At 51.0% G+C, this 27,775-nt stretch overlaps 1 protein-coding gene across 2 annotated transcripts in view; it reads right to left on the bottom strand.

The window, feature by feature from the left end:
• Positions 1 to 25,595, bottom strand: part of LOC119511816 (myelin basic protein) — a 126,266-nt gene extending 100,671 nt beyond the window's left edge. Inside the window, exons 1-2 of one of the 2 annotated variants that reach the window (XM_037806332.1) lie at positions 25,461 to 25,595; positions 1,590 to 1,665 (exon numbers count right to left, since the gene is read on the bottom strand). In XM_037806332.1, the coding sequence (XP_037662260.1) occupies positions 1,590 to 1,643 (54 nt within the window). In that variant the 5' untranslated portion in view covers positions 1,644 to 1,665; positions 25,461 to 25,595. The remainder of the gene's footprint in view (positions 1 to 1,589; positions 1,666 to 25,460) is intronic. The other variant, XM_037806333.1, reaches the window with a different exon arrangement.
• Between the last annotated feature and the right edge of the window lie 2,180 nt (positions 25,596 to 27,775).

The following is a 27,775-nucleotide window of genomic DNA, read 5'->3' as shown; positions in this document are numbered from 1 at the left end:
TGAGCACGAATAGCACATAATCGCTCAGTTGTTCTACATGGATGATTTGAAGCAAATTATAAAAAATTACCCACTTGACTGCTATAAAAATCGAGTCCAAATACAAATCAGAGAAGAATCTATGGCTGCAAAGCCCATTATTATTAAATAAAAACTGGACTCCACGACCAGGGCAAAGGGATGTTGAAGTTGCGATTCACTTCAAGCCAGCGGCCAGTTTCAGGCGCCGCCGGTGAGCGGAACCTGTCTGGAGGGGCGCACCTGCCCCGGTGTTGAGTTCAAGTCCCCAGGACGCGGCGTGGTGTCCTGAAACGCTGAGACGGCCGAGGGCCGGTGGGCACCCTGTGTGACCATGCGTCGTGAGCATCAGCTGGACAAAGGCTGAGCCTCTGCGGGCACCGAGGACAGTTTAGAGGACCTCGCCTGCGAGGCGAGGCTGGTGCTCGTGAAATAAGGCAGCACCTGGCGCAAGCTCCACTAGGAAGACAAAGACGGCAGACGCATCCGGATCTTTAACACTTGTGTTCTCCTGTTTGCCCATCTGTGTTCTCCAACTTTCCACCTAAAGGCCAGGAGGACTGTGGAGGGGCTGGCGTCGCGGCTGGGGTGTCTGCTTGGGCTCAGGACTGGCCGGAGCTTCCTGGGGAGGGGGGAAAGCACCCGAGAGGGGTCTGGGGAGACCTGGCAGCCCGGGCAGGACTCCTGGGATGGGAAGCCTGAACCCCAGCCCTCAACCCGGGGAGCTCCTAAAAAGTCATGTATCAGGGTGGAGCTGCCCCGGAGGCCCCCGTGTCCTTCCAGAGATGATGGGATGAGAGGCAGATGGGGGCGCGTGGGGGGTGCATGGGGGGCGCGTGGGGGCAGGTGCAGGCGGCTGATTCAGAGGGTCCTAAGTCAACACTACATGTGTTTCCACCCTTTAGGCAAACATCTGGGCTTCAGAATGAGTTTTTCCCCAAAACAGGCAGGGGCACAGCCAGGTGGGCACTGAAAGTGGGAGCCCCCCTGGGGGAGGGAGGGCCTGGGGGGGTGCTGCAGGGGAGGGAAGGAGGCTGGCATGAAAACCCAGAATCCGGTTGAGAGAGAACATCTGACCCTTTCATCATTACTCCATGGGTTTAAATCTCCATGCTCTCCCTAACCAGCAGCTAAAGATCTGGAATATTCCTATTTTTTTAAAAACAGGAAATGTTGAGAAAACAAACATTCTTTTGCCGAAGAACAAAGGAATTTTATAATCTCTTTTCTATGAGAACCTTCCTGGACTTCTAGGGCAAATCATAGAATGCGGGCAAGGAACAGGCCCCTTCCCATCTTCTTTAGTTTTTCTTTCTCATTTTTTTTCCTCCTTCTTTTTTTTTCTTTCTTTCTTTCTTTTCTTTTTTTTTTTTTTGAGGCGAGGTCTATGTGTCAACATGCCATATTCCTGAACAAATTAATCAAGCTCCCATCCAGCTGTCAGGGAGGGGCTGTGCTAGCTAAAACCTGTGTTTTGTCCTATTCTACATCAAGGGCTGTGTTTGACAACAAAAATTAAACATGCATGTTTAAGGACCAATTGGGTTTTTAAAGTTTGGCTCATATCTTACCCTGTTGATCTTCTCAGCATTCAGCTCTCGCTTTCCCACGTGGTTCCCCATCATGAGCCAATCAGCTCTTCAGAAGCTAGAGGGAATAAAGAAGGTGTTTGAAAATGAGCACTTTTAGAGATTTCTGCATTGTTTTTCAATAGGTACAATTCAGGGAGAGAGAAGAAGAAGCAAAGGCCCCCAAAACTCAAGAAACGCTGAAAGTCATATTATTAGTAAGTATCAGCATCTTTCAGTCCCGTGTACAGAGATAAAAATAGTACAGCTACCAATACCCAAATTCTATTCAGTAAGAAACACACTTTAGCTTGTTTCTCCATCCATGAAAAATGTCAGCCCCTCTCAAGAGTCTCACAGATTACTGTACATAGACACGCGAGGGAGGGTTACACCTCATATTCAGGTGTAACGTGACGAGGTTAACTGAGGTACGGGCCATTAAAAAGGTGATAAGCAGCCAAGGCTGCTGACTGCTTTCAAGAACCCACGTGGGCACGGCAGCAGCAAAATCAGCCAAGGGAGGGGAGACGGGAGGATCCGCAGAATCCGTAGAGAAGATAACTAAAAGCAACATAGGTGTTCCTCATTTTTTTTTAACCCGCACCTTAACAGCAACTTCATTTCTTTTTCCAAAAAAGACCCAGAACTGAAGAATTGAGTACAACTCATTCCAACCCAATCGCTTACTCCTCCTCACGCTCGGGCCGGGGCTGGCCGGCTCGGGGCCCCTCGCTCTACAGGCTCTGGCTTGTCCCAGATGCACAGAGTCTTCAAGGTGATTGTAAAATGCACTTGTTCACGACACAGTCTTTTTAAAGAAGATGTGAGTGCCAACTCCCTGTGGAACCCAGCAACAGTCCTCAAAAGATAACAAAATGACACAGATCTGAATATAAGGCAAGTTTTCTCTCCCAAAAGTCATTCCTTAGGAAACAGGTGATTTCCTAAAGCTCAAATCTCCACAAAGGCTCCTGTGTTCCTGGCGCCCTTTTTGATGGTGGGGGGCCCTGTTCAGGGAGCGTCCTCCTCCGCCGGACCCCCAGAAAATCCATGGATGACCAACCTGGCGAGAAGGGAGGGAATGCAGTTTTTCCCTGTATTAAATTATTCCCGGGAGTACCCCCTCCCGGTGGCGTGGGCTGGTGTCATGGGTGGAGACCCCCATCTGAGGAAGGAAACCCCCCACCTTAATATCAGGTACATGGGGCTGTGACCTGAGGCCACACCCACAGGGAGAGGGTCAGGAGAGCGATCAGAAAGGGCTGAAGGCACAGCAACATGGGTGGACGTGGCGGCCCTGTGCTCCGGAGGACTGCTGAGGTCAGTCAAGGACGTGGCTCTAGCGGTGACAGAAAGACACACTAGCCTGGAAGGCTCGTGTGAAGGGTCCGAATACAATTGTTTCATGAAAAGAGCGTGGAAAAGGCAATGTTTTAATATGTACAATTTTAAAAATGCAAGTCTACCTTTGCAGATAATTTCAGTATCTGACATGACTGTGTCACCTATTTTCCCAATTTATTTAAATTTGAAAGCCAAAAACAACTTTTGGGTGTGAACTCATTGGGAAAATGGAGGTTTGGGCAAACATGGTCCCCTGTGAGGTCAGAGTGTGCAAGCAAAGGACAGAGGGTTAGGCATGTCCTGGGTTCTAAACCGAACTTGCTGCTGCTGAAATAGAGACACCGGCACTCTAACGTGTGCCCTCTCTGAGCCCGTGCAGTGGCATTTTAACTGAACGTGGAGAAACTGCAATATGTATACAACATGTGTAATGACCACACACCACACTTCCCTTCTGTCCTAAGGTTTATCTCACCCTCTTCATTCCACAGCCATTTGCAGGATTAGTCAATTCCAAATATAACATTCCCTCTCTCCAGAAAACAGCTCTCTAAGATTGTAACCTACACCAGAGAAAAGTGTGAGAAGTGTAAATATTTTGGGAGTTACCTGTGGGTCAAAGGAGAGAGCGTCTGCAGGGCACAGGGCCCTTGAAGCACTGCTCAAATCTAACCACATGCTGCTTCATCTCCTCTCCTTGGAGACAGGTAGTTTCCTCCAAATTAGTTTGGTCCGAACAAAACTTTATCATATTTCATAGCAGTACTTTAGGTTATACTTGGGACAATGGTTCACAAAATATTTGAAACAATATGTGGAAAACTCAAGATCACCAGTGTGCTGGTTTGAATGTATTGTGTCCCCCAAATGCCATTATCTTTGTGGTCTTGTGGGACAGACGTTTTGGTGATGGCTGGATTTGCTTGGAATGTGCCCCACCCAGCTGTGGGCAATGATTCTGATGAGATGTTCCCATGGAGGTGTGGCCCCGCCCATTCAGGGTGGGCCCTTATTGGTGGAGCCATATAAATGAGCTGACTCGGGGGGAAGAAAGGGAGTGCAGCTGGGAGTGATGTTCTGAAGAGGAGCAAGCTTGCTAGAGAGGAGTGTCCTGGGAGAAAGCCGTTTTGAGGCCGGAGCTTTGGAGCAGATGCCAGCTGCCTTCCTAGCTAGCAGAGGTTTTCCGGACGCCATTGGCCATCCTCCGGTGAAGGTACCCGATTGCTGAGGTGTTACCTTGGATGCTTTGTGGCCTTAAGACTGTGGCTGTGTAGTGAAATACACCCCCGTTTTATAGAAGCCTATCCATCTCTGGTGTTTTGCATTCTGCAGCATTAGCAAACTAGAACAACCAGACACAGAATAGACTGAATAACAAAAGCCCAGATCAGAATTTCAAATTCATGTAAGAGAGCAGTAGAACCATTTGCCTTGTGTCTCAGATTAATAGAAGGAAAAGTTACTTCATATGCATCATTTATGCTGGATAAATTCCAGCCTGAGTGCATGGTTTACACACAGGCAGGAAAAGGATGGCAAGAAACACAAAGCAGCGATTTGATGCGTGACGGTCCTTGCGGTTCGGGCCCGTCATCGCTGGGGAAGGTGTTCTGCACTCCAGAGCAGTTAGTGCCGCTCATTCCTGCCTGCGATGGGGAGGGACTGGCAGGCGGCTTCGCTCCATCCCGGTGCTCCGCCCTCTCCGTCGTTTGGAGACACCGTGGCGAAGTTACAGAGGAACGAAGAGCCACGACTGTGACTGTGACTCCCCGCAGCTGTGTCCCTCGCAGGGCGAAGAAACCCACCGCAGACCCAAAGCGCTGACGGAGAGCAGGGCACCTCACTTCCTTTTCTTTCTCTTTTTGCATTTCATCGAATTGAGAGTGCAATTTGGTCAGCATGTGGAACGCTTCATGGAAGCTAGTGTGACTCTGAGGCATCCCTTGGGTGACTTTTGAGGCATTTTGTGAAATGTTAGAAAAAGGCAAGAGAGGCAGAGCTGGGGCAGAGGGGGAGACTTCTGATTATTTCAGCACTGCTACTTCCTTCTCAGTGAAATTCCATTCTCCATTGGATTTCTAAACAGCCAGGGGGTTACTGAAAATGTCCATAGTATTTGCATGATTGGCAACACTCTGAATAAGCCAGAGAGCTGTGCCCCAGCAGTAGAAGCCACTCACCCAGACGTCCCACAGGGCGCGCAGGGGTCAGTGCAGGACACGGCTGACGCAGAAATGCCTGGGGCACGACCTTGCAGTTCAGTGTTTCACCCAGTGGCCACCAGGACGGTCCCAACTTTTTACAGTGCAAGTAGGACAGGTGGGACCCGGTCTCAACCCTGGTTCCAGCGTGTAATCTTGGCAAGCTGATGAGGTCCCCCCACTGTGAGCTTAGGGGCAGGGCCCTCTCTCTGTCCCCTTGCCCCTGGCCCACCGTGGGTGGGAGCAGCTGAAGAAACGTCCCTCCAGCTCTCCAGCCATGCGTGAGCTCACACGTGTATTGAGGTCTTTATGTCTACCCCCATACGGGTGTACATCCACTCTCAAGCTGCCGAGGTCACGGGAAGGCAAAGGGTAAAAACACCAGCCGCCATCGAGGAGCCCAGAAGTTACATCGCAAAAGGAGCCCTAACAAAAGCACCTGCTCTCCACAGTCAACAACGAAAGCAGAGGGAAAGTCTTGAGACTTTTGCCAGTTCAGGACTGTATAAGTGTTACAGGTTGGGAAAGACGAGAAGAGAGAGAGAAAAAAAAAGTGAACAGGAGATTCAAGAGGCAGCAATTCCCCAGCCCCTTAGAGAGGCATTCAGAAGTTAAAATGCTCAACCAGCTACTTCTGAAATATCTTTGAGTGCAATTTTAGAGGCAGTGGAATTACTGTGAAATGCTTTGCTTAAATACATCTATGGGGAGATAAGAAGACCTCAGTCCGTCTTCCTAAATAGCTGGCTCGAAAGAGGGGACCATCCAGATCATCCGACACCCCCTGCCACTCCTTTGGAAATGCAAGGGGACACACATCCTCACTGTGTGTGCTGTTTAGTAGTGTGGCTGTTAGGTGCGATGATGCCAGGTCAAATTTATGAGGCTGTGGAGTTTATCAAATGCCATCTGCCCTTTGTGTGTGGGAGCTTATGAATAACCAGCCTGTGTGCATTTCTATGCCATGTGTTAGCACAGATCACAGCTGTATTGTTTTACAGATTCTGTTCTCCTGCTTTGCTTGGATGACATGTTGTTGATGGTACTTTTTTTTTCAATTACATATTCAAGGAAGTGATCCTAAGTAAATGTTTATGTGGTGATTTTACAGTGATTTGTCTCATGCCTGGATGGTGACTGAATCGTGTCCCCTGCGAAGCACGTCCTGCCCCCAGCCTGGTCCTGTGGGTAAACAGGACTTTAGCAGATGCCACGGGACAAGGTGAGCCAGACTGAATGAGGGGCCTCGGTCCAATCTGGCTGGAGTCCTTATCAGCAGAGGAAACTGGACGTGGAAAGAGAAGCAGCGGGGAGCAGCAATGGAAGTGAGCGGAACCCGGGGGACAAAGGAGAGGACGTTGCCATGGGATGGAAAAGCCAGGACCGAGGACGGCCCACCAGCCAGAAGATCCCAGACTCGGGAGAAGCCAATACCATCCTGGGGTGAAGCCGACCCACAGTATGGGATTGGTTTCAGCAGACGGGAAACTAAAACATCCCTCGCAATTCTATACACCTTATAATGTAAATACACGAATAGCTCTGTAAGCCAGGCACATTTATTCCCATTTTATGGTTGAGAAAAATAAAGCTTGGAAGACTGAATCTAGCTAAGAGTACATGAGCACCTCTAGGAATATATTTTAGTGAAAAATAGGGATTAGCTGGATGTTATTTGCAGTATAAATGTGTTCTGCATGGAAGGAAAAACTGTCTGGTAGGTCTGAGGTATCTTCATTTCTAAATTATTAATTAACACAATAAAAGTAAGACTTTAATAAGTAGCCTTGAGAAGGTCTATGAATAATAAGATCCTGTTCCTTGTAAATGCGCACATGGGTGCACAAGATTTATGATGAAAATTGTAGAGACTTCCTTAATTCACAACCTAATCTCTTGCAAAACAGCTGGTGGAAAGTGCATGCAAGGAATGACTCGGGTTTTAATTCCATCCCTGCCAATGATTAGTTACCATGAGAGTTCAGCAAATGATCCTTAGCTTCAGACTCTCCTGTGTAAACGTGGAGAAAACCTTACCTAAGTGCAGTGCTGTACAGAGGTTTCATAAGGCAACCCTTGGGGAGCCACGGGCACGATGGCCTCGATGACACACCTGCCCCCTGCTCCCGCCCTTGGAGAATGACCCGGATGTCGTAGAAAGTGCTGTGTGCAGAGGGGGTAGCAGGGAGCTGACTAGGAGCCCAACATGCTCACCCTTCACACGCATATTAACTGTACAAGTTCGACTTTCCTGCAGTAAAATTTTTCAGTAAATATATTGCTACTTGATCAATGGGGAGCCAGGGGCCGACCCCTTTCTCACCAGGGTCCCAGGTGATTAATTGTGGATGGTATCAAGTGGTTCTTCTCGGGCTGAGCCACACCAGCACTTGCACTCACGGGGGAGGGTTGAGAAAATTGCTGGAACCAGCGCCCCTGAGCGTCACGATGGGGGGGACTGAGAAGAGGGGCAGGGAGCTGCGGCCACACCAGCTCGAGGCAGGGACTTGGCGGGGAAGCTGGGGGCACAGAGTGCTCTGCCGGGTGGGACCCCGGAGGCAGCGAGGCCAGGAAATCAGAGCAGAGGAGCCCAGGTTCCAGGCCCAGCCCCCGGACCCCGGATGCGGGCTCTGGGGCGCAGGGCTGTTTCCACAAGTCCTCCAGGTGGTTCGGCTGCTCGCTCAGGTGTGGGAACCACTGGCCTGAGAGCATCCCAGCCTTTTGGGACCGACAGGTAGGCTAGTGGTGAGGGAGGCGAGGATGGGGGGCGGCAAATGCCTAGAACCTTCCGCTGAGATGCCCCCAGACAGTCTGGGATGTGAGCTCCGAGCACGGGCAAGGCTGAAAGCTGAGTCCTCAGCTGGGGCTTGAGCACAGATCGTATTTACTTTGTCAGGAAAACGAACGAACAAATACTCCTCCTCGAAAGGCTAATGCTTTTGTTTATTCTACTTTTAAATGTTGGTTAGTAAATAAGGAAAATATATGCAAGTTTCTGTTCCTAAAAAGAAACATTTTAAAGAAGTTTTGTGTCCTCTGAAATGTCACTTTCTCAAAGCGATCTTCCCTAACGCCCTCATCTAACGAGGACCCCTCAATCGTACGTTCTCATGAGACCCCATTCTTGCCTTCAGAGGACTCGTCACGCCTGGAATTTGTATCTAATGACTGAAGTTTGTGTCTGCATGAGACTGCTATCTCCAGGAAGGCGGGTGACAGACCTGTTCACAGACTTGTTCTTTCTTTCCACTGGGTTCCTGAGCCACAGAATAAAGGCAGGAGTGAATGAATGAATGAATGAATGAATGAAACAAAGGACATCAGGAGCACAATCTAGGATTTCTACATCTGAGCAGGCCAGCACCAGGAGACACAAATATCTTGTAATTCAACCTCAAAAACCACTGACAACAGCATTCGTTTTTAAAAACGAGGGCCAACATTTACTAGTTCTTTAAATTCACTTGAGAATGATGGCTTCGTTTTTAGAACTTGGCTATTATTTAACCATCTGCCCTCCCTCCCCCTAATTCTCATGGATGTATTTAAAAAGGTCTATCCAAAGTTTAGGGTACAATTACGCTACATTTTAATTCAGAAAAGTTTAAATATGTTTCACATTTTATAAATTACTTTTGAGAGGCTGTTACTGTTGATTGTGAGAGCATTCTATGAGCAATCAATGGTGAACCAAATCCAGTGGCTTAGACTCTTAATTGGGTCAAAGTTTTATGGAAAAGTAAATTTCACTATGCCTAGTATTTCATGTCATTTTATTTTTATTTAAGCCAAATTCTGAAGGAATATATTTTCCTTCTTTATATGGAGCAGGACTTGGCCACGTAGGACCCATGCACCACATCTGGCCCACTACCCATTTTTGCAAATAAAGTTTTATTGGAACGCACCACAATCATTTGTTTACGTATATCTACTTTTACTCTATGTGGGCAGAGTTGAGAAGTGGCCTACAGAGGCTGCACGGCCTAAAATATTTACGATCTGGCCCTTCACTGAAAATGTTTGCTGATCTCTGATGCAGGTAATAGCAATCTTTTAAAATTGTCAAGCAAATAGGCCTGTGAACATTCATTCTGTTTTGTGTTAGTAACAGGGCCTTCTTATGCTTGGGTCAGGCCTCTTTCCCCATATCCATCTCCCGCTGTCCTGGCTGCCAGTTAGAGGCTCTCCCCACAGCCCCCCGGAGCTGGGCAGGACCACGTGCCTCTGTTCTGGCCATGGGCCTTTATTCCTTTGATAAGCAGTTGTTAAACATTTGTTCTGTGACCCACTTCACCAGGCCCCCAGAGGCATTAAAAATAAATTAAAGATAAGATTTTTTCCCCTGTATTTGGAAACTATAAGATGCATATCTAAAGCAGGTACTGATGTTCTAGCACAAAGCCAAGAAATGACACTTGATATTTTAAAATCTATGCAATGTGGTCCATCCATACAATGGACTGTTATTCAGTCATAAAAGGAGATGGGGTCGAGGCACATGACAACGTGAACAAACACCGAAGACACCGTGTTGCATGAAATAAGCCAGACATGAAAGGACAAATATCGAGTGATCTCACTGGTATGAAATAATCAGAATAAGTGAATTCACAGAGTCAGAAACTAGAATACAGGTTGTCAGGGGCCAGCGTGGGAAAGAGAAGGGGGAGTTAATGCTTAATTGGTGCAGAGTTTCTGGTTGGGGTGATGAAAAGTTTGGTAATGGGTGGTGGCACAACACTGACTGTAACTAACAGCACTGTATTATATAATCGAATGAGTTAAAAGGGTAAATTTTAGGCTGTGTATATGTTACTAGAATAAAAATTTAAAACAAAACCATAGGACTGTACAACACAGTGAACCCTAATGAAAACCATGGGCTATAATTAGTACAATTATAATAATATTCTTAACAATGGGGGGAATAATGTGGGAAGTCTATAATTAGTACAATTATAATAATATTCTTAACAATGGGGGGAATAATACGCGAAGTCTGTAATTTCTGCGTGATTTTTCTGTGCACCTTCAACTTCTCTAATAACAATAATAGTAATAATCAAATCCACCCAAGGGAAATGATTTATAGTCATTCCCAGCCAGGAGGGGCATTCATTAACTTGTACTTGATGCTAGCAGAATTTGAAAACTCCACCAACTGGTACCTTCTGCTTCCTCTGCTTTTTAAAATCATGAAAGAAAGTTTTTAAAATTCCGGGTCCTTCACAGTTACCCCCTGGTGGAATCCATGCTCTCCGGAGACTTTAAAGCTAAACTGCTGTCTGGCGTTTCGGCTGCTGCTGCTCTGCCCGCTGCACGGCGCCGTCGGACCCGGCTCCAAAGGGCCCCGGCATCTGGTTGCTGGACCTACAAATGCTCGGGGAGCACATGTGGAGGAAAGGAACACGTGGTCCCTCTGATTAATTACAGCCCCCAGGACTGGCCGAGCAGCCCTCAAGCGCTCAGGAGCCCATTTTTGCATTTTGGAGGTGATGTGACTCTACAACCCAGGAGAATGAGAAGTCAGGGACAGGCGATCACGCACTGGATGCGCCAGGAAAGGCTCCTGTGGGCATGACCGTGTTGAGGCTTGTGGGAACTGCCCTGCAGAGTCAGGCTGGAAGACCAGGGTGTCCACGGCGTAACCTCAGCACAGTTAATCCCACAGGAATCAGGTGAAGCTCCAAAGGGTCCCAGTCATTTTCCCTTTTGAGAATACTAACTGCAAGGGAGACAGACGCGAGCAGGACGCTGTAGGCTGTAGAAGGAAAAGCACCCACTGGGGACTGAGCCAGGCGTGGGCGAGGGGGCCCGGGCAAGTCCCAGTGACCTTGGGGAGCCTGGGTCCCCTCTCCGGAGCCAAGGGGCCGACTCCCGGGGGCCTGCAGAACTCCACTCCTGTGCCTGGGATCTGCAGCCAAAGGCACCTTCAGAGATCTGCAAGGCTGGCGGTTCAGCGAGAGGTGACAGCCACCCACCCTCCCTGCAGAGGCAAAATCAACTGCGCCACCCCAAAGGGTAACACAGGTAACGTCGGATTGGTGGACAATATAGCTCTGCTTCTTTGACTTGTAAAATAAAACCCAGAGAAAACATTTAAAAGAGAAAGGAACTCTGTAAACTAAAACAAAGGGGACAAAATAATGACATTAAGTGATTGGCTTCGGTCAATGCAATATCCTTGTTATCCCGTCTCTCCCACTCTTTCTTCCTTCCCTCCCCCTCACTCCTCCTCTTTCTCTTTTTCCCTCCCCTTCTCTCTCTCTCTCTCTCTAGCTCTCTCTCCCAATGCCCGAGCATCTAGGCCAGCTTTCTGCAGATGGGCATTTCTGTTTCCCAGGTCAAAAGCATTCTGTAACACCCCATGGTAAGGAGATGTTAAACAACTGCCAACATCACCAAAACAACCAAAAAAAAAAAAAAAAAAAAAAAAAACACACACTCACATACAACATGCAACAAAGAAACAAACGAACAAAAACGAGAACATTTTAAAGAGCAGAGCAAGGGACAGGAAGATGAACCAGAAACATTTAGTTTAACTCACATATGTGATGTCAGCCCCTGAAACCCACAGGTTTTCTCCCCACTTCCTCTCTCAGCTGGTGATCTCACTCTTGCCCCACCAAGAAGCAAGCAGGCAGGAAACCCCTGACTTTCCTGCCAGCACTGCAAAGAGCCCACCTGCTGCCTTCCCCCGGCGCAGGGGACACCCCACACTTGACGGGGCCCCCCACAGAAGCCCCCGTAGAACCCCCTCCCGCCTCCACTCCTCTGTCTCTACCTGCTTCATTCACCACCACCTGAAGCTACAGTTCCTGCCAGATGCTGAGCTTCCCGTCCATTGGGAACGGAGACGTCTGGAGAGGGACTTCATTCACAGATCCGTGCCCAGCCCTTAGCAGACGGCCTGGCACGTGGGGCGTGTGAAAGCACTGAACTGCAATTATTCAAATGAACTAGTGAATGATCCCACTAGACAAACTGTGGTGAAAGGTAAGACTCGGGGGCAGTGACAATCAAATAGCTGCACACAGCTTTTTCATTTAAATGGCATTTTAAAAATTATTATTTCTTTCTAAGAAGCAACTAGAAAACACAAGAAAATAATAGTGAACATTTTTAAAAAACTTTTCTGACTTTCCCCAACATGGATTGTATAAAACATCAATTGCTGATTACTCTTTGTCCAAACAAATATGCCCCTGTCTTCATTCCTTGTACTTAGGGTTTAACAAAGGAGCTCACCCAACACAAACATTTAAGGTAAAGGGTAATAATTATGTTGATGGGTGGGGTAGTTGGGAGCACAGAGGAGGGGTCTTGGCCGTGGCCTTGGAGGAGGGAAGGTGGGGAGAAATGGAGCACTTGGGGAAGACTGGGAGCTGCGGAGGGAGCACGGAGCAGGGGGAAGGAACAGTGCTCCAGCAGAGGCATGGCTTGTGCAGAGGCCCCGAGGCCAGAGAAAACACGGCTGGAGTGTGACTGTACCTAGAAGTGAGCAGACTGGAGATCGAATACTTTTCCATCCACTAGAGAACAGGCGTCTCCTAACGACACCCCTAGCTCCCAGGAGAGATGCCTTACACTGGAGGGCAAATGAACTCCCTCCTCCACTCTCAGGGGCGGATCAGCTCCTCCCAGATGAGGCTCGCTCTCCAGGGCCTGGGTTCTGGAAACTCATTCCTGGAAGCCTGTGATTGTCCGAGAAGGCGTGATGCTCACTGTCATAGGTGCCCTCGGCGAGGACATGGCACCAGTTACTGAGCCACATGCTGATCCAGGTGTTGCTCTCAGGGTGTTTCTCAGATGTGGTTGACACCTGCAATCAGGCAACACTAAGCTAAGGAAATGGCACTCCACACAGTGAGTGGGCCTCATCCAATCACCGAGGGCCCAAGAGCAGAAGCTGAGGTTTCCGGGAGAAGAAAAGTCATGACTCAAGATGCCACAGCAAATCTACCTGGTTTCCAGCCTGCCAGTCTGCCCTGTGAGTTTTAAATGTGCTACCCCACCATGATGTGAGCCAATTCCTTTAAAACACACACACCCTGTGGGTCTCTTTCTCTGGAGAACCCTGGCTGTTGACACAGAAGGATAAAGTCAAATCTCATGTATGAAGTCTCCTTACGCCCTGAAACACACCACTCCTAGAAAGTTGGGGGGGGATCTCACCCCAAACAACCCCCAGCACTTGGCATTGGACTGGGCACTCCCACGGCACTTAGAAATGTATAAGAGTTACTAAACCCAGCTGGATTCACACAGTTAAGGTTTCCCCAGAGGAGAATAGCTTCTAGATTTTTCTGTGGTGGGAAGTTTTGCTTTGGGGTAATACCATTCACAAGATGATTTGGGGTAATATCAGGTAATATTCTCAAGCTTTCATGGCTTTGTTTTCTCCAGATTTTCCAGATTTAAGTTGACTTATAGCTCAGGGTGATTCCGTAAGATAATAGACAAATTATTTTAAAAGAAAACTATGGAACTGTAGAAAAGTGGAGTTTGTAGGACAACTGAGTGAGGTCCCTTGAGTTTACCACCGACAACACCAGTGACTGTAGGTAAGGCTGGTATCGGAATAAAGCAGCATATTTCTAATTCTGGGGTTCCCGGCTCTGGGCGTTGCCATACCACCACCTGTTGAGATGACAAAAGGGCCCTTTCTTAAAAAAAAAAACTTCTCCATGTAAAACTGACAAGGTCATGAGGAAGCCCTTCTTGCTTTCTAGTGCCTGTGCTGCCTAAGTGTGGTTTTGATCAGATGGGGAGGGGGTGCGCGGGTGGGGCCCTCTCCTGGGGGCCCGGGCTCCCTGATCAGATGGGGAGGGGCCGCACACAGGCTCATGCAAGGCCCTTCCTGGGGCACCCTGCAGCCTGCCTATCTAAATGAGTCAGAACAGGCTTCTGTGGAGCTTTGCAGCCAGCACACCCTTAACGAGTGGCCCAGCCCAGAGTGGGGCGGCTGCAAGGGGCGCCTGTGGCTTTCGGGGAGGAGGCACCTCAGGCCTGAGCCGCAGTGGTGACAGATAGTGCGCCCACGCACTCGGGCTCCCCGGTTTGCTCCTTCCTGGAGGCATGGGGAGATAATCAGTTACTATTTTATGAGTGCTGCCGGCCACACGCTCTTAGGTCAGAGGACTATTAAAGCCGGGCGTGAGCCTCCTGGGGCTCGCCTCCCTGCACCTGGCTGTCCTGTGGGACTGAGGCCGGTGGTGGAGCCATCGCAACCGGGGCGTGTGTCCGTGGTGACTGGGCACGAGGCCCTGCTCGTTACACGGAGCACAAACACTGTGGGCCTCCCCCGCAGCCAGAGCCACGATTAAGGCGAGTGAGCCACATTTGTGTCACCGCGTGTCCCACCCTCCTCCGAGCCACCCCCAGGTGCTGGCTGGCAGCTCGGCGGTGGCCCACAGGTAGAGACCTATGGGCTGAGACCCATGAGCTCCTTCTCAGGTCACGAGTTGAAATGTGGCCTGGGGCCAAGATGCCATGTTCTGAACCTGCACTAGATAAACCTCATCTTTCTGAAAAGCCAGAGGGCCTCTGACTCCCAAACCTCCAGATCCGAATCTAGGAAGAGCAGCCCTGCCCTGGCTGCAGGCCCCCCTGGCCCCACAGGGGACAGCACCAGGCCGCTCACAGGAAGTAGCACGTCGCTCAGCCACCTCCTCACTTCTTAAGACAAAATAGAAGAAGGAAGGATGCTGGTGAGCTAAGTATATCGAAAAGAAAGGGATGGGGCACTGAGAGCAAGAGTGTGATGCAATGAAAAGAACTCTGGACTCACCCCGGAAGCCGGAGTGCTGGCCCAGGCTGGGCACAAGTGGAACGTTCCAGAAGGAGCGGCCCTGTGATATGGGGTTGCTGCTATCATCCTCTGTGGTCTACACACGAACAAACGCCAGGCACCGAGAGGTAAAGTGAGGCAGGTGCTGGCAGCCGCCAGGCAGGGCCGGCCGGAGGAGCTGCTCCTCGCTGCTGCCCGAGGTGCCACTTCCTGGGCGGGCGTCAGGGCGCGGCCGCGGGTGACGGGCAGCCGGGTGACGGGCAGCTGTGCGGGGCCCTCCGCTTCCTGTTGGGCTCTTACAATAAAAGGGTCTCCCCCTGACTCAGCCTTGGACTAATTAGGAAAAGAGCTCCCCAGGGAGGTTACAGGGGTGTCTCCTCCCACACCTTGTACCCTCGAATGTGTGTTCTGAGGAGTGACAATAACCTATTAATGACAGCGTCATCGACAAAGGCTTTCATAGTTCATTTCCTTTGGAATAAAAACTGTCAAAGAGTAACAACAAATATCGAAGCATTGCAGGAATTACAAGTACCCTTTTAAATTCTGGTATTGAGAAAACGGTGCTTGAATGAGTCATTAAATAACAAATAACTAGAACACATGACCCTAAGACTGCTAATAAGCCTGCATTTTGGGGAACCTGAACTTTTCAAGTGTTTTCTGCATGGCATTTAGTTTCTGAATGGTATCTTTTAGGCCCAGAAAGATCAATATCCTTTCAAAAGGCAATGCTTTATTACTACTAGTTTGAAGATTATAATTTTATTGCTTTGTCAAAATCAAGACTATCTGGGAATGTCTTTTATAGGAAATAAAGGGTATGGTTGAAAGTGCAGATATCTTGGAAGAGCAGATCAGTATATTGTGGCTGAAGTGCTACCTGATAATTCACAACCACAGTGAGATTATAATAAAGCATCTGGATTAGTTATATCTCCAAATTATAACATTTGAGGATAAATAATTTCCTGTTTGATCCCAATCACAGAATTTAAGGGACGGGTGGAAATATTCAAAGACGGAGCAGACTTACAAGAACCAAAGAGCTCGATGAGAAGAAGGAAATGGAAGAGGGCACGGACCCGACATTCCAGTGTCCATTCCACGTCTCCACAGCACGTTTCGGGGTCACTGGACAAATCCCTGCCTTTGGGGTCAAATCTGGCCGAACAGTGTGTCCCTGAGGAGGAGCCGGGCTCCTGCAGAAGAGGCCCCGGGAGCCTGCGGCCCGAGGGGCTGTCCTGGGGCGTGGTCCCCCCACCCCAAAAACCAGCTTCAGAAGGAGCAAGGAGCACGGCTAAAGGGGGCACTCCCTGAGGAGGCCCCGAGCCCAAAGCGGGGCGTAGAGCCAGTCTGTGGAGGGAAACCCTGCCTTGCCCTGGGCGCCGGAGGAGATCCTAGAAGCCCACGCGCCGCGGGAGCAAGGCGGGCGCCGAGGAGGGCGGAGGAGCCGAGAGCCGCCGGAGCTCCGGGACGCGAAGGCGCGGCTGGCCAAGGAGCCCGAGAAGAGCTCCTCCCCCCAGGGCCCCACTAAGGAGGACGGGGGACCCCAAGAGGGGCCGGCCCGGGGGGCCAGGGCCAGAGCGGGCCTGGCGCGGGCAGGAGGAAGTGTGCGGGAGCAGCGCACGTCCACCGCGGATTGAATGCGCCCGGGATAAAGTCTGCGGAACAACGGCCCCTCGACGGGAAGGTTCGGATGAGTTACCAGCTCTTCCCAGCGTCCGGACTGCACGGGAACCCGGGACCCTGGGACCCCGGCCTGGGCGCACCTGGACAGCGGTGTCCTGAGAGCAGGGCCGGGCCCCGACTGGGTCCCGACGGGCGCGGGGCCGGGGCCCTTCGCCGCGTGGAGCGCTCCCCTCTCCGAGGGCGCAGTGCCGGGTCTGGCCCGTTTTCACCCCAGCCTCGGTCAGGACGCTGCCAGGTCGGCAGCGGGGGACGCAGACAAGGTGACTAAGGAGAGCGAGCCAAGCCGAAGGTGGAGGAGGCGGTGGAAGGCGGGACCAGGGCCTCAGGAGCAGGAGGGGGAAGGTGGCGGTTCCTCCCTGATGGAGCCACAAAGCAGGTGGGCAAGTCCGTGGACTGAGTCTCAGCCAGGGCAGGTGCCTCACCCCAGCCTGTGCAGAGATACAATCTGGCCCTTTTCTGTCTTCAAAAGCAATGTATTGTTTTTTTTTAAAAAGGTGTGAAATTTAGTCCAGGTTTCACTCTGTCTTCACAGTCAAACTTACTAGAAGTTCCAGTAGCACAACTTACATTAATGTTGCTAAATCTTCATATTTTATTATTTTTATTATTTAGTATTAGGATGATTTCCTAATGCAGCTTTAAACACGACATTTCACTGCATTTTCAGAAAGGTGTTTCCATAGTCTACACACCTCTGCATCCTGCCCACCCTTCCCATAACAATTTTCTAACCACCACTAAATGAATAAGGTTAGCTTTCAATATCTGGTTTAAATCCTCTTGTCAAAAGTAAGTCTTGACATATGAAAATAATAAAGAAATAAAAGAATCATCATCTGCCTTTTAAAACCACGATACCTTTCACACAACAATATAAAATGATATTTTGAAGTTACACATGCTTCATGCCTGTTCCTGAAATATAATCTGTTCTCTTTATATTTCTAGGAAGACAATTGCAGCTGGTGTTTACACTTCATAAATCCTTGGTCTCAAGCTATTCCAAGGTTGTATTTTCAAGCATCTGAAAAAACAGGAATAAAATCAACCAAAACACATTGTCACCCCCATATAAGTAGGAGAAAGCTGGCTTCTGAAATATGTAAGACTCATTCTTTATTTTATTTAAATTGCTGCTTTAATTTATCGGGACTTAGTAAGGCAACATACTAAGCTGAACAAACCCCATGTCCACTCTGTAACTGGCTTCTAACTGGTAGAGAACAGATGACTGCTGTAAAATTCTGGCTCTGCTGTATAACAAACGGGATGATGAGGGTTAGAAGTGCTGGAATCCACCCACCCATTTATGCAAGAAACATCAAGAATGTTCTCTGGCCCAAGCTCTGTACTCTGCACTGTAGTAGATACTAAGAATAAAACATATTTTTAACATTTTCCAGAATGTAGGGGCAGAGCAGAACCTTTAAGCCCTACATAAACGTATCAAAGGTGTGCAGAGAAGGTAGACAGCCAGGAAACAAAGATAAGGAAGCCATTCCAGGGATGAGCAGTCCAGGGAGTATTCTAGAACATCCAGATAGGCTGCGGGCAAGAGGCCAACAGCACGCTGGGAGGTCACCTGGGGATGCAGAGCAGATCAAAACCTTAAAATACATCACCCGGTGATCACAGCGGTGCACGTCTCTGCAGGGCACTTAGCAACTGTCTCACCTTGGGTGGCTTATTTGTGGACTTCTAAGTCCCCCAATCATACCAAAGTCACCGCAGAGACAAGAGCGACACCTCTTTTATCTAAGTCTGCCCCCAAATGCACAGCACAGGGTTTTGCAGAGCAGCCAGCCAAAGAAGGTTTTCTAAACAGTAACTGTGCATTTGCTGTATTTGGGAAGCCCCCACAGCTCTAGAACTTTTGCTTTGACAGCCAGTTTAGCAAAAATGTCAGTTCGGGCTGGGGTGAAGGGGATCAGGGTACATCACAAACACTCCTTCGATAGAAAAGTGCTCACAAGGCAGGAAACAAAAATAATCCTGTACATGTGGGGAAGTATCCAAAATAAATGGCACAGTTAAGAAGATATCCTCAATATAAAAGTCACTCTAATGTCAACTCTGTTTATCAGTGAAATGCGAGGAATTTCTTGATCGCGCTGAAGAATCTTTGGGAACAGACGCCCCAGTGTTCAGGTAAGTCTAAGTTCACTCACACAGACACATGGACCCACGGCCACTCAGCACCCTCCCCCTCTCCCACTCAGGGTGCTGGCTGTCAGATTTTACTCAGGAGCTCATTCAATACATCCCCAGATTGTGGCTTGGTATAGCAGAGATGGGACTGGGGACTCTGCATTTCACTCACATTCTCCATAGCATGTGAGCAGGAGGCCGGCAGACCACCACCAGGGAGACCCCAGGACTTCAACCTCGCCTGATGAGGAGTCGGGAGCCGACCCGCTGGCACGGAGGAGCCCTGGCCGGGAGCTGGGAGTGGGCATCAGGCTGCCATGCCAGCTTGGTCTCCTGGAGCCCCACCCGACTCGGCAGGGTTTGCGTTCTGTTTTGTTTTGCTTTAGGTTTCCTGATCAGGCACTGGCTGACGAGAGAGTCCTTCTTTCTCTCTTCTGCGGTGGGTGGACCGTCTGGAAGTGGTCCAGGAGGTCGTGCCTCTGCCCAGACTTTGCTGGAGATGCTTTTCTCACGCTGCATCTGTTCACACAGCTGGGCGCTTGGCTGCCTGCCCCCGGAAGCCCTGGCAGCCGCTCCTGACTGAAGATGTGCAGGATTTGGTGGCAGGCAGGGATCTCTGGGAAAAACCCAGGCAAGACCACCGATTCTGCAGGGCCCCTAGTGGGCCTGGAACAAGGCCACGAAGGGACGGCTTTGTGTGCAAAGCAGCTGGGAGGGAGGTGAAGTTCTTCACCAGCAGGTTTGGTTCACCCCCTGCCTTTGACCAAAATCAAACCTCCTCCACCCACTTCTACCCTTCTACCCAGCTCTCACAAAAGAAGGGGAAATTTAGCTCCATTCCAGTGTGGAGTATCATTCTGTGAAATATATACATTTCCAGAAAGCTGAATTAAAGCGAAGCACGTCACACAAATGACTCAAACACTCTTTGCACAGGGTGGTTCTGACTAGGGCCCGATTTGTAGAAGGCCTTGCAGTGATCTCCAACCTGGAAGCACAGGGGCAGTGGCTAAGAGTGGGAGTCCTGGGGTGGGACCGGAGTCCCCACCTTTCTAGCTGCGGAGCCCCCTGCCAGCCTCGTAACCCACCTGTGCCTGGGCCATCTCTACAACCCGTAAGAGAGTCTGTGTATATAACAGCACTCAGTAAATGTTCAGCATAGTCGAGTTCACAGTCAGATTTGCAGAAATGGTCACCAGAGTTTCAAGAGAGCCAGGACTGAAGGTAGACTACCAATCAAAGCAAACTCAAAAATAAAATCAAGTTCGACTCTACTTTCAAAAGATAACATCAGTCATTATTTTGTAGACGGTTTTAAAATTGGGGTGATAGAAACCAAATTCAAGCCTCAGTTATGAAATAAAAACGGAATCAGCATATTATTAAAATCTTTTCATTTAATAAATCCTACTAGTTATTTCAACCATTTTTGCATTTAAAAATCTGTAACCCCTAACAAGGAGAAGCATTACAGCCTCAAGAAAAATTAGTGAGAGGCTGTGATGAGAAACTGACTTCCTATAGGAAAGCCGTGAGCTCTGGCCGCCAACAAGCCTCCACCCCCTGGGGAAGCAGCACCTCTTGTACCTTCTGTCAGCCACTGAGCCCCTCTGCAGATCAGTATCCCTTTTGATGCTGTGTGTCCTACCACTACTACTTTGAATGATTTTGCATCTGCCCTTCCATTTCTGAGTGGCCCCATGGAGCTCCATGCCTGCCTGCTGGGGAGGAGGCCGAGCTGGAGCCCAGGTCACTGGTGCTTGCACCCTCCGTCACACACACGTGTGGGCTGGGGTGAGTGTGCCAGGAGGCAGCCCACGGCTAGTGAGAGAAGTGTGAGGATGACGGGAATGGATTCCAGGGCAGAGAAACCCAGGGCGAACATCACTGGCTACCTCGCAAGTCACTCGGATGGAGCAGGAAAAGCGCTGGTCAGTAAACCTCGGCGACAGCACCAAACGCTGGCAAGGAAGTGGGGAAACTGGCTCCCATTGCTGGTGGGAATGTAATGTGGTGCAGACCTCTGGCAAACAGTTTGGCAGTTTCTCACACAATCAAACATTTGCCTACCCTATGACCTAGCATTGCACTCCTGGGCGTAATTCCCAGAGAAATGGAAACTTATGTTCATGCAAAAACCCGTACATGAATGCTTAGTGCAGCTTTATCTGCAATCAGCAAACATGAGAAACAACTCAATGGCCTTCAAAGGGTGAGTGGGGGCTCATCCTTACCAGGAGACCCAACCTAGTAATTTAAAAAAACAGAACTATGAATATATGACACAACTTGCATGGGCCTCAAGAGAGCCATGCTTTCAAGAGCCAATCTCAAAACGTTGCGTAATGTGTGACTCCATTAAACAGCATCCTAGAAATGACACCATTTCAGAAATGAGGAACACACGAGTGGTTGCCAGGGCTCCGGGAGGGAGAAGGGCAGGAAAGTGGCTGTTGGCATGAGGATTCCTTGTGATGAAACTGTCCCGTAACTTGACTGGGCGAGAGCCACACGATGCCATTGAAGTGATAAAATGGCGTAGAACTGAACATGTGCGTGTGCACCCACACGTACACACATGATGCCTCTGAAACTGATCAAATCCCAATAAGGCTGATGGATTCTATCAAAGTTAATTTCCCAGCTGTTGTGTTGTAGTATAGCTTTGCAAGATGAGGGCACTGGGTGGAACAAGGAGAGAGGTACAGGTCCATACTGAGTCTTACAACCACATGCAAATCTACAATTATCTCGAAATAAAAAGTTAAAAAAAATTGCTTTGGTGAACATCCTTTGTCTTTTCATGCAAACAGACCAGATTCTCCCCAGAGGATATTCTTAGATGTGGAAGTGCTGGATCCTAGGGTATATCCATCTTCAGCTCTTCTTGATTATTCTCTTTACACTCCTCTCACAATAACATGAGTTTTTATTCCTCTACATCTTCTCCAATACTTGGTGTGTCAGAAGCAAACATATTGCTGGTATGATGCAGGTGAAGAAGCATCTTATTCATTTCATTTTCAATCCCCAACTGCCAGTTGGAAACATACCTGTCTTTCCACATTTCATTAGCCCATCTGCGTTTTCCCTTCGAGACCAGTCTGTTTGCTGACACTTTCTTCTGGGTCACTTGTTTCACGGTGCTGATTTTTATATGTTTTTTTTTATGTATGCCAGATCCTCACCACCCACCTTTAGCCATCCATCTAGCGCTAGCACCTACAGCCCCACTCAGTGTATTCACAGAGCCCAGAACTCGAGTTACAAACTAACCTTCAGAACTACACGTTGAAGCTTAACAATGACTGAGTTGGAGACATTTCTGGTCGCCTTAGCATCATTGTTGCTAGTTATCGCTAGTTGCAATGGAGGGAAATTCTGCCTGCGGACAGCACCTGCGGACAGCACCTGCAGCCGGCCGGAGCACCCCAGCCCCCCTGCCTGCCTGCCTGGCCATCTCCACGATACCTCTCCCCACTCCATCTCCTGTTTCTGCTTCTCGGGTTGAACCCTGAGTGATGCTGATTTCATTCAGATTTAAAAACCACTCGGCAGAACGCACCCACCTCCCATCTGCCTTCTCTGCTTCCTGGGGGCATCAGGCTCTGCCCGCGCTCCACTGCTCCATTAAACAGCTCCCGAGGCTGCTGGTAATCAGTCGTGATTTATGCTCCGGTACGTGGGCTACAGTGGACCCAGGGAAGTGTCTTACTGCTTCCCGGCTATTTATTAAAACCGATACCGAGAGTAATTCGAATACTTTCTCTCATTCTTTATTGACAAGGAAGGACACTAAGGAGAAGATGAAGGACACAGACAGGGGACCGGACCCTTCAGGTCAAATCATTCTGAAAAGGAAATTCCTTTTGTTGGGTGTGACCACCCATGAACGGTGGCATTTAAATGAGAAGGATAAAAGGAGGGCACCACTGGCAAGTGGCCCTCTGCCGGGGCGGTGAGGCAGCCATCCGCAGCTGGGCTGGTGACCCCCACGGAAGCCTGCTCGGCTTCTCCCTGATCCTGGGCCCTGGGGGTCACTTAATTACCTCTGCTGTGAAAACAGGAGGCTCTTAGTAGGGTAGCTGCCATGCCATATAAGTGAGGATATCACAGCGCAGTCATGCCCATTAAGTGAAGTGATCTGGGACACTGAGGACCCAGCCCATAAATGTCACCCAGGCACAGAAGATGCAGAGGGGCAGCTGCTAAGCCTTAAATGCATTAAATTTTTAAAGAATTTAGAGAATGGCTAAAGAGCAAACAAAATAACCTTCCACTAACACTTGAAATGTCAGATAGAAAGAGGAAAATCCCAAGAAAGGTTGATCTCAATTATTTTTCAGCTTTTAGTGTATTCCTTTGATCATGCACAGTAATCATCACAATTTTATCAAATGGCAGGAAACCAGGTTCAAAATCATGACAGAGCAAGTAAATACCAAATCATAAAACAAGGAACTTATCTTTGATTTTCTTATCTTTGGACAGAAATGTAGTATTTTAGAAAGATTTTCAAAATAGATTTGAACCAGTGTTTGGTGTTTTTTTTTAAACCCTGAGTTAATAAGACTAGTCATTTCAGAACAGTTAATTCCTTGGGAATTAACCAATGTTGCACATTAATTTTAACTTGTTTCTCCCTCTTCAATTGTTTATTTCACTTAAAAACATCCTGCTGGAATTTTTAACTAGGTTGACCTTAAATCATTTGGAGAAGGATGGAGGTGATGGTAGCACATTATTGTCAGTGTAATTGTGCTGAATTGTGGGTGCATGTGGTGGAAAGGGGAAGTTTAGAGTCATGTATGTTAACAGAAGGAAAGTTGGAGGTTAAAATGTATAACACAGTGAATCTTGTGGTGGACAATGTCCATGATTAACTGTACAAATTTAAAGAAAGTTGTTTCATGAACTAGAGCAAATGTATGACATTATTACAAGGAGTTAATAGAGTGGTATACGGGAAAAAATATACCTATTGCAAACCATGGACTATAGTTAACAGTAATATCTCAATATTTGTTCATCAATTGTAACAAATGTACTACACCAAAACTAGGGATGAATAATGTGCGGGGAGGGGGGGGCAGAAAAGGGGTATGGGATGTTTTAGGTTTTCTTCATTTTAATTTGTTTGTGGTAATGAAAATGTTCTAAAATTGATTGTGGTGATGAATGCACAAAAATGTGATGATACTGTGAGCCATTGATTGCACACTGTGGATTGTGTGATGTGTGAATACATCTCAATAAAATTGCAACAAGGGAAAAAAAGCACCCTGCTGCCTGGACCCTCCTGGGCTGGTGGGGAAATCCTCAGTGGGGCCTCTCTGCCAGGCTGGGTCAGGCACCTGCCAGTTCAGCCCCCTCCCCACCGCCATGGCCGGCTGCAAGGGCTTCTCTCTCCCCCCAGCCCGGGTGTCCTGTCCCCACAGCAGCCAGGGGCCTCCCAGCGTGGTCCAGCTTTCCCACGGGCCTTACACACACTCAAAAATAAACCAAACACATGTTGATTCTCACACTGTCGCACTTGGAAAACCGAGAACAGGCCCCGAATGTGCCAGAGTCTTGACGGTCCCAAGAAACCTTTTCCCACACTGGCTTGGCCTCCGGGACAGAGGGCTAAAGCCGGCCCTGAAAGAGACACGACTAGAAAAGCCCAGAAGAGCTGGTGCCACCGCGGCGTGGGCGAGTGACTGCATACAAAGACCACCTCAGGGGCCACCGGAACCGAGCGGGCCACCAGAGACGGACACTCACGTCCCAGCAGGTGCCCGCGCCAGGCTCAGGTGGACGCGGGACGCAGGGTCGGGGGGGCAGGTGGGCTGAGGTGGGCGGGTGGGCTGCAGGGGGCGGCAGGTGGGCCGCGAGTGGACCGACCGTGGGCGGTGGGGGGCGGGCAGGGGGCGGCAGGTGGGCCGCGAGTGGACTGACCGTGGGCAGGTGGGCCGCGAGTGGACCGACGGTGGACAGTGGGCTGTGGGCGGGCGGGCCGCCAGCAGGCTGCGGGAGACGGGCCGGACGGCGGAGCTGGGACAGGCCCGGCGAAGGCGGAAGCCCAGGGCCGAGTCGCGGGTCGCCGCCCTCGTTGCTCCCAGGGAAACTGCGCTTGGTCCTCGGGAGGCGCCGCGGCCGGCGCAGGTGAGCGCCGGGAAGGCGGGTCAGGTACGCGGCCCCCGGCCGGCCGAGCGCGGCCTCCCGACCGTTGCCTCACCTCCCGCCTGCAGCCAGGCTCCTCCCCGCGCGCCGCCGCCGCCCGCTCCCTCGTAGGCCTCGCCGGGTCCCCGCGACCCCGGGGCCGCGGGTGTGGCCCGGACCCCACCGACGACTCCGTCGGGTCTCGGCCCCCTATGCGGAGTCTACACCCGCGCCCTAGTCCCTCTCAGGGAAGACTCGGGAGGGAGGGGGGCTGCCACCTGCCCCGGCCCTGCCCTCGCGGCCCGGCCACCTGCGCCGCTGCCCAGATGTGCCCCGCGTCCCCCGACCCGGGCAGGGTCGGGACTCCAGACCCGGGAGGCCGCCCTCCGCCGACGCGAACCAACCCGGCCCTCCGCGCGCAGCCGGCGGAGTCAGGCTCGGGGTTCCCTGGCGCAGGTCCCCGAGGTCGCCCGGTTCCCCGCTCCGAGAGGGGCTCGGGAGACAAAAGAGCCCAGGGCTGCCCCGCCGACCCCGGCGCGGGCCACTCACCCGCGCTGTGCTCGCTGCTCCGAGGCCGAGGGCCGCGCGGGGTCGGGGGCTGCGTTCCTCCCCTCCCGCGGGCCCCCGGGCGGGCTGGTCCAGGAGTCGCCGCCGCCGCCGCCGCCTTCCTGGGTCGGGAGACGCGGGCCGCTAGGGCCGGAGGCTCGTCCTCGCCGGCGCGCGGCGCGGTGACTGACAGCGCCCTCCGCGGGCCTCGCCGCACCCCGCTTCCCCGCCCCCTGCTTCCCGCGCCGCTTCCTGGCCGCCAGGTAAACACCGGCTCCTGCCGGGGCCGCCCACCCCGGCCAGCACCGCCCCGCGCCGAGCCCGGAGCCGCCGCCCGGGGCGCCCCCGCCTGGCCCCACTCGCGGCGGAGGTGACCGCGGGGGTCAGCCCTGGGAGCGGCGCCCAGCTCGGCTCTGAAGGTGAGCGGGTGACCCTCGCCTTCGGGCTCAGCCTCGGAATCGGCCCCAGCCCCCGGCTCCCCGGGAGGGGTCAGAGAGCGTCTCCCCCACGCCCCAGCCCGCCGCGACGCCACCGAGGGCGCCAGCCGCTGTCCAGGGCCACAGCCCGCACCTGTGGCACCGGCCTGCAACCCGCCAGGCAGAGCCCCCCGCGGCCCCACCCCGGCCCCCCCACGACCCCCTCGCGCCTCCCGCCCCCACCCCCATCCCCCGCCCTTGTCTCCACTGGGCGCTCGCCGCCGTTCTCAGGCCGGCCCTTTGGGAACGCGGGCTGCTCATCCTCGCCTAAGTCAGACCCTGGGGTGGGGGTGTCAACCATGGCTGCAGTGGTCCTTCTAGAGGCAGGTCTGGTCCCGGGATTGCACCCTCACCACCAACACTTCTGCTGGAGAGCAGAAGCTTTCACACAGGAGGCTAAGGGAACCCCCCCACCCCCATGCAGACCCCAAATCCACACAGAGCAGGAGGGGCTGACTGGCCCCCAGCCCAGAGGTGTCTTTTTGGCATGTGGTGTTTGTCATTCTCTTGGTTGTAAGGAAGCCTGCCATTTGGACAAGAGTGAACTGGACTCAAAGATTTGGTGGGAAATCCTGGTGAGCTCTGATGGACCCTTCCCCTGGGTTCTTGTCCTCCTCCCCAGGGTGGGTGGGAAAGGCAGGAGGTGGGGACAGAGGCTGAAGGAGCCGCCAGCATCCCCACAACTGAAGATCCCCCCCGTCAGGACATGAACATGGCCCTCTCCAGGAGCCCTCCTGAGGCAGCTGGTGCCCCCCCCACCCCATTGTCTCTCTCTCGGGGGGTTCAGAGATGCCCTCCTCAAACCTAACCAGCCACAAAGTCCCCGCAGATCTATCAGCCATGTTAAAATTCTGATGACTGTAAGAGGAATGCCTAGAACCCCCCAGAATTAGAGACAAAATGTGTGATCTTGCCACAGCATGAAACATGTCACCTGATCCTTTCCTGAGAGGAGATGAGGGTGCTGACAGCCTGACGTGGGAGGTGAGGAGGGGCAGCAGAAAAGGGACCAGGGGGTGCCAGAGATAGTTGGCCAGTTTCCCAGTTTTCCATACCTTCAGGCTTCTTCTACCTGGACTTGGGACCTGCTTTCCGTAAGTGATAAGGGGGTGGGATTGAGAGAGACGCCCCAGCCAGTGAAATACCCCAGGAAGCCCCTAGGTCTCTGGCTCCAGTCACTCGTAACCTGCCACCCTGCCCTCCAATACTTCTTAAAGCTGTGCAGCTCAGGCCAGGGGACAGACACTGGGCTTCAGTTCTGACAGCTGTTTCGCCATTCCCGGGCATTTGCTCCCTCCTGAAATGGCTCTGATTCATCTCACGGTGACTCGGAAGAAAGACTCGGCCAGCTGGGCCTCGGGCTGTCACACAAGCCACACTCAACAACAGCAACGTGTGTCCTTCCTCCTTACGCCACTTCTGCTAATTTTTCATTGGTTGGAGAAACATTACACATGCCAACAGTCATCTCTGCAACTTTCAGGCTTTCCAACTGCCAGTTAAAACCCTTTTTAAAGTATTTACAAAACTACACCATTCACCCTTCATTGATACACAAAGCCCACGCAGAGATAGCTCCACGTGGTTTAAAACTCATGGATCCTATAAAGAAAACGTTAGTGAGCTACTGATGGGTGTTTAAAGGGTCCAGTGCTAGAACTTTCCCTCTCCTTACAGAAGGGACTCACCACCCACGACTGTGGGGAGGCAAAAGGCCGGGGACTCACTGGGGAGAGTCAAACTTACATCCAGTGACCACGTATCCTTTAGCAAAACGACTGATATTCATTTGAGGAAACCTGATCTCTTCCTCACGCTGAATAAAGTTGAAAGGCCTCTTTG

The sequence above is a fragment of the Choloepus didactylus genome, chromosome 16 (assembly GCF_015220235.1).
Source record: "Choloepus didactylus isolate mChoDid1 chromosome 16, mChoDid1.pri, whole genome shotgun sequence".
Taxonomy (NCBI): Eukaryota; Metazoa; Chordata; class Mammalia; order Pilosa; family Megalonychidae; genus Choloepus; species Choloepus didactylus.
This window is presented reverse-complemented; position numbering and strand designations above follow the sequence as displayed.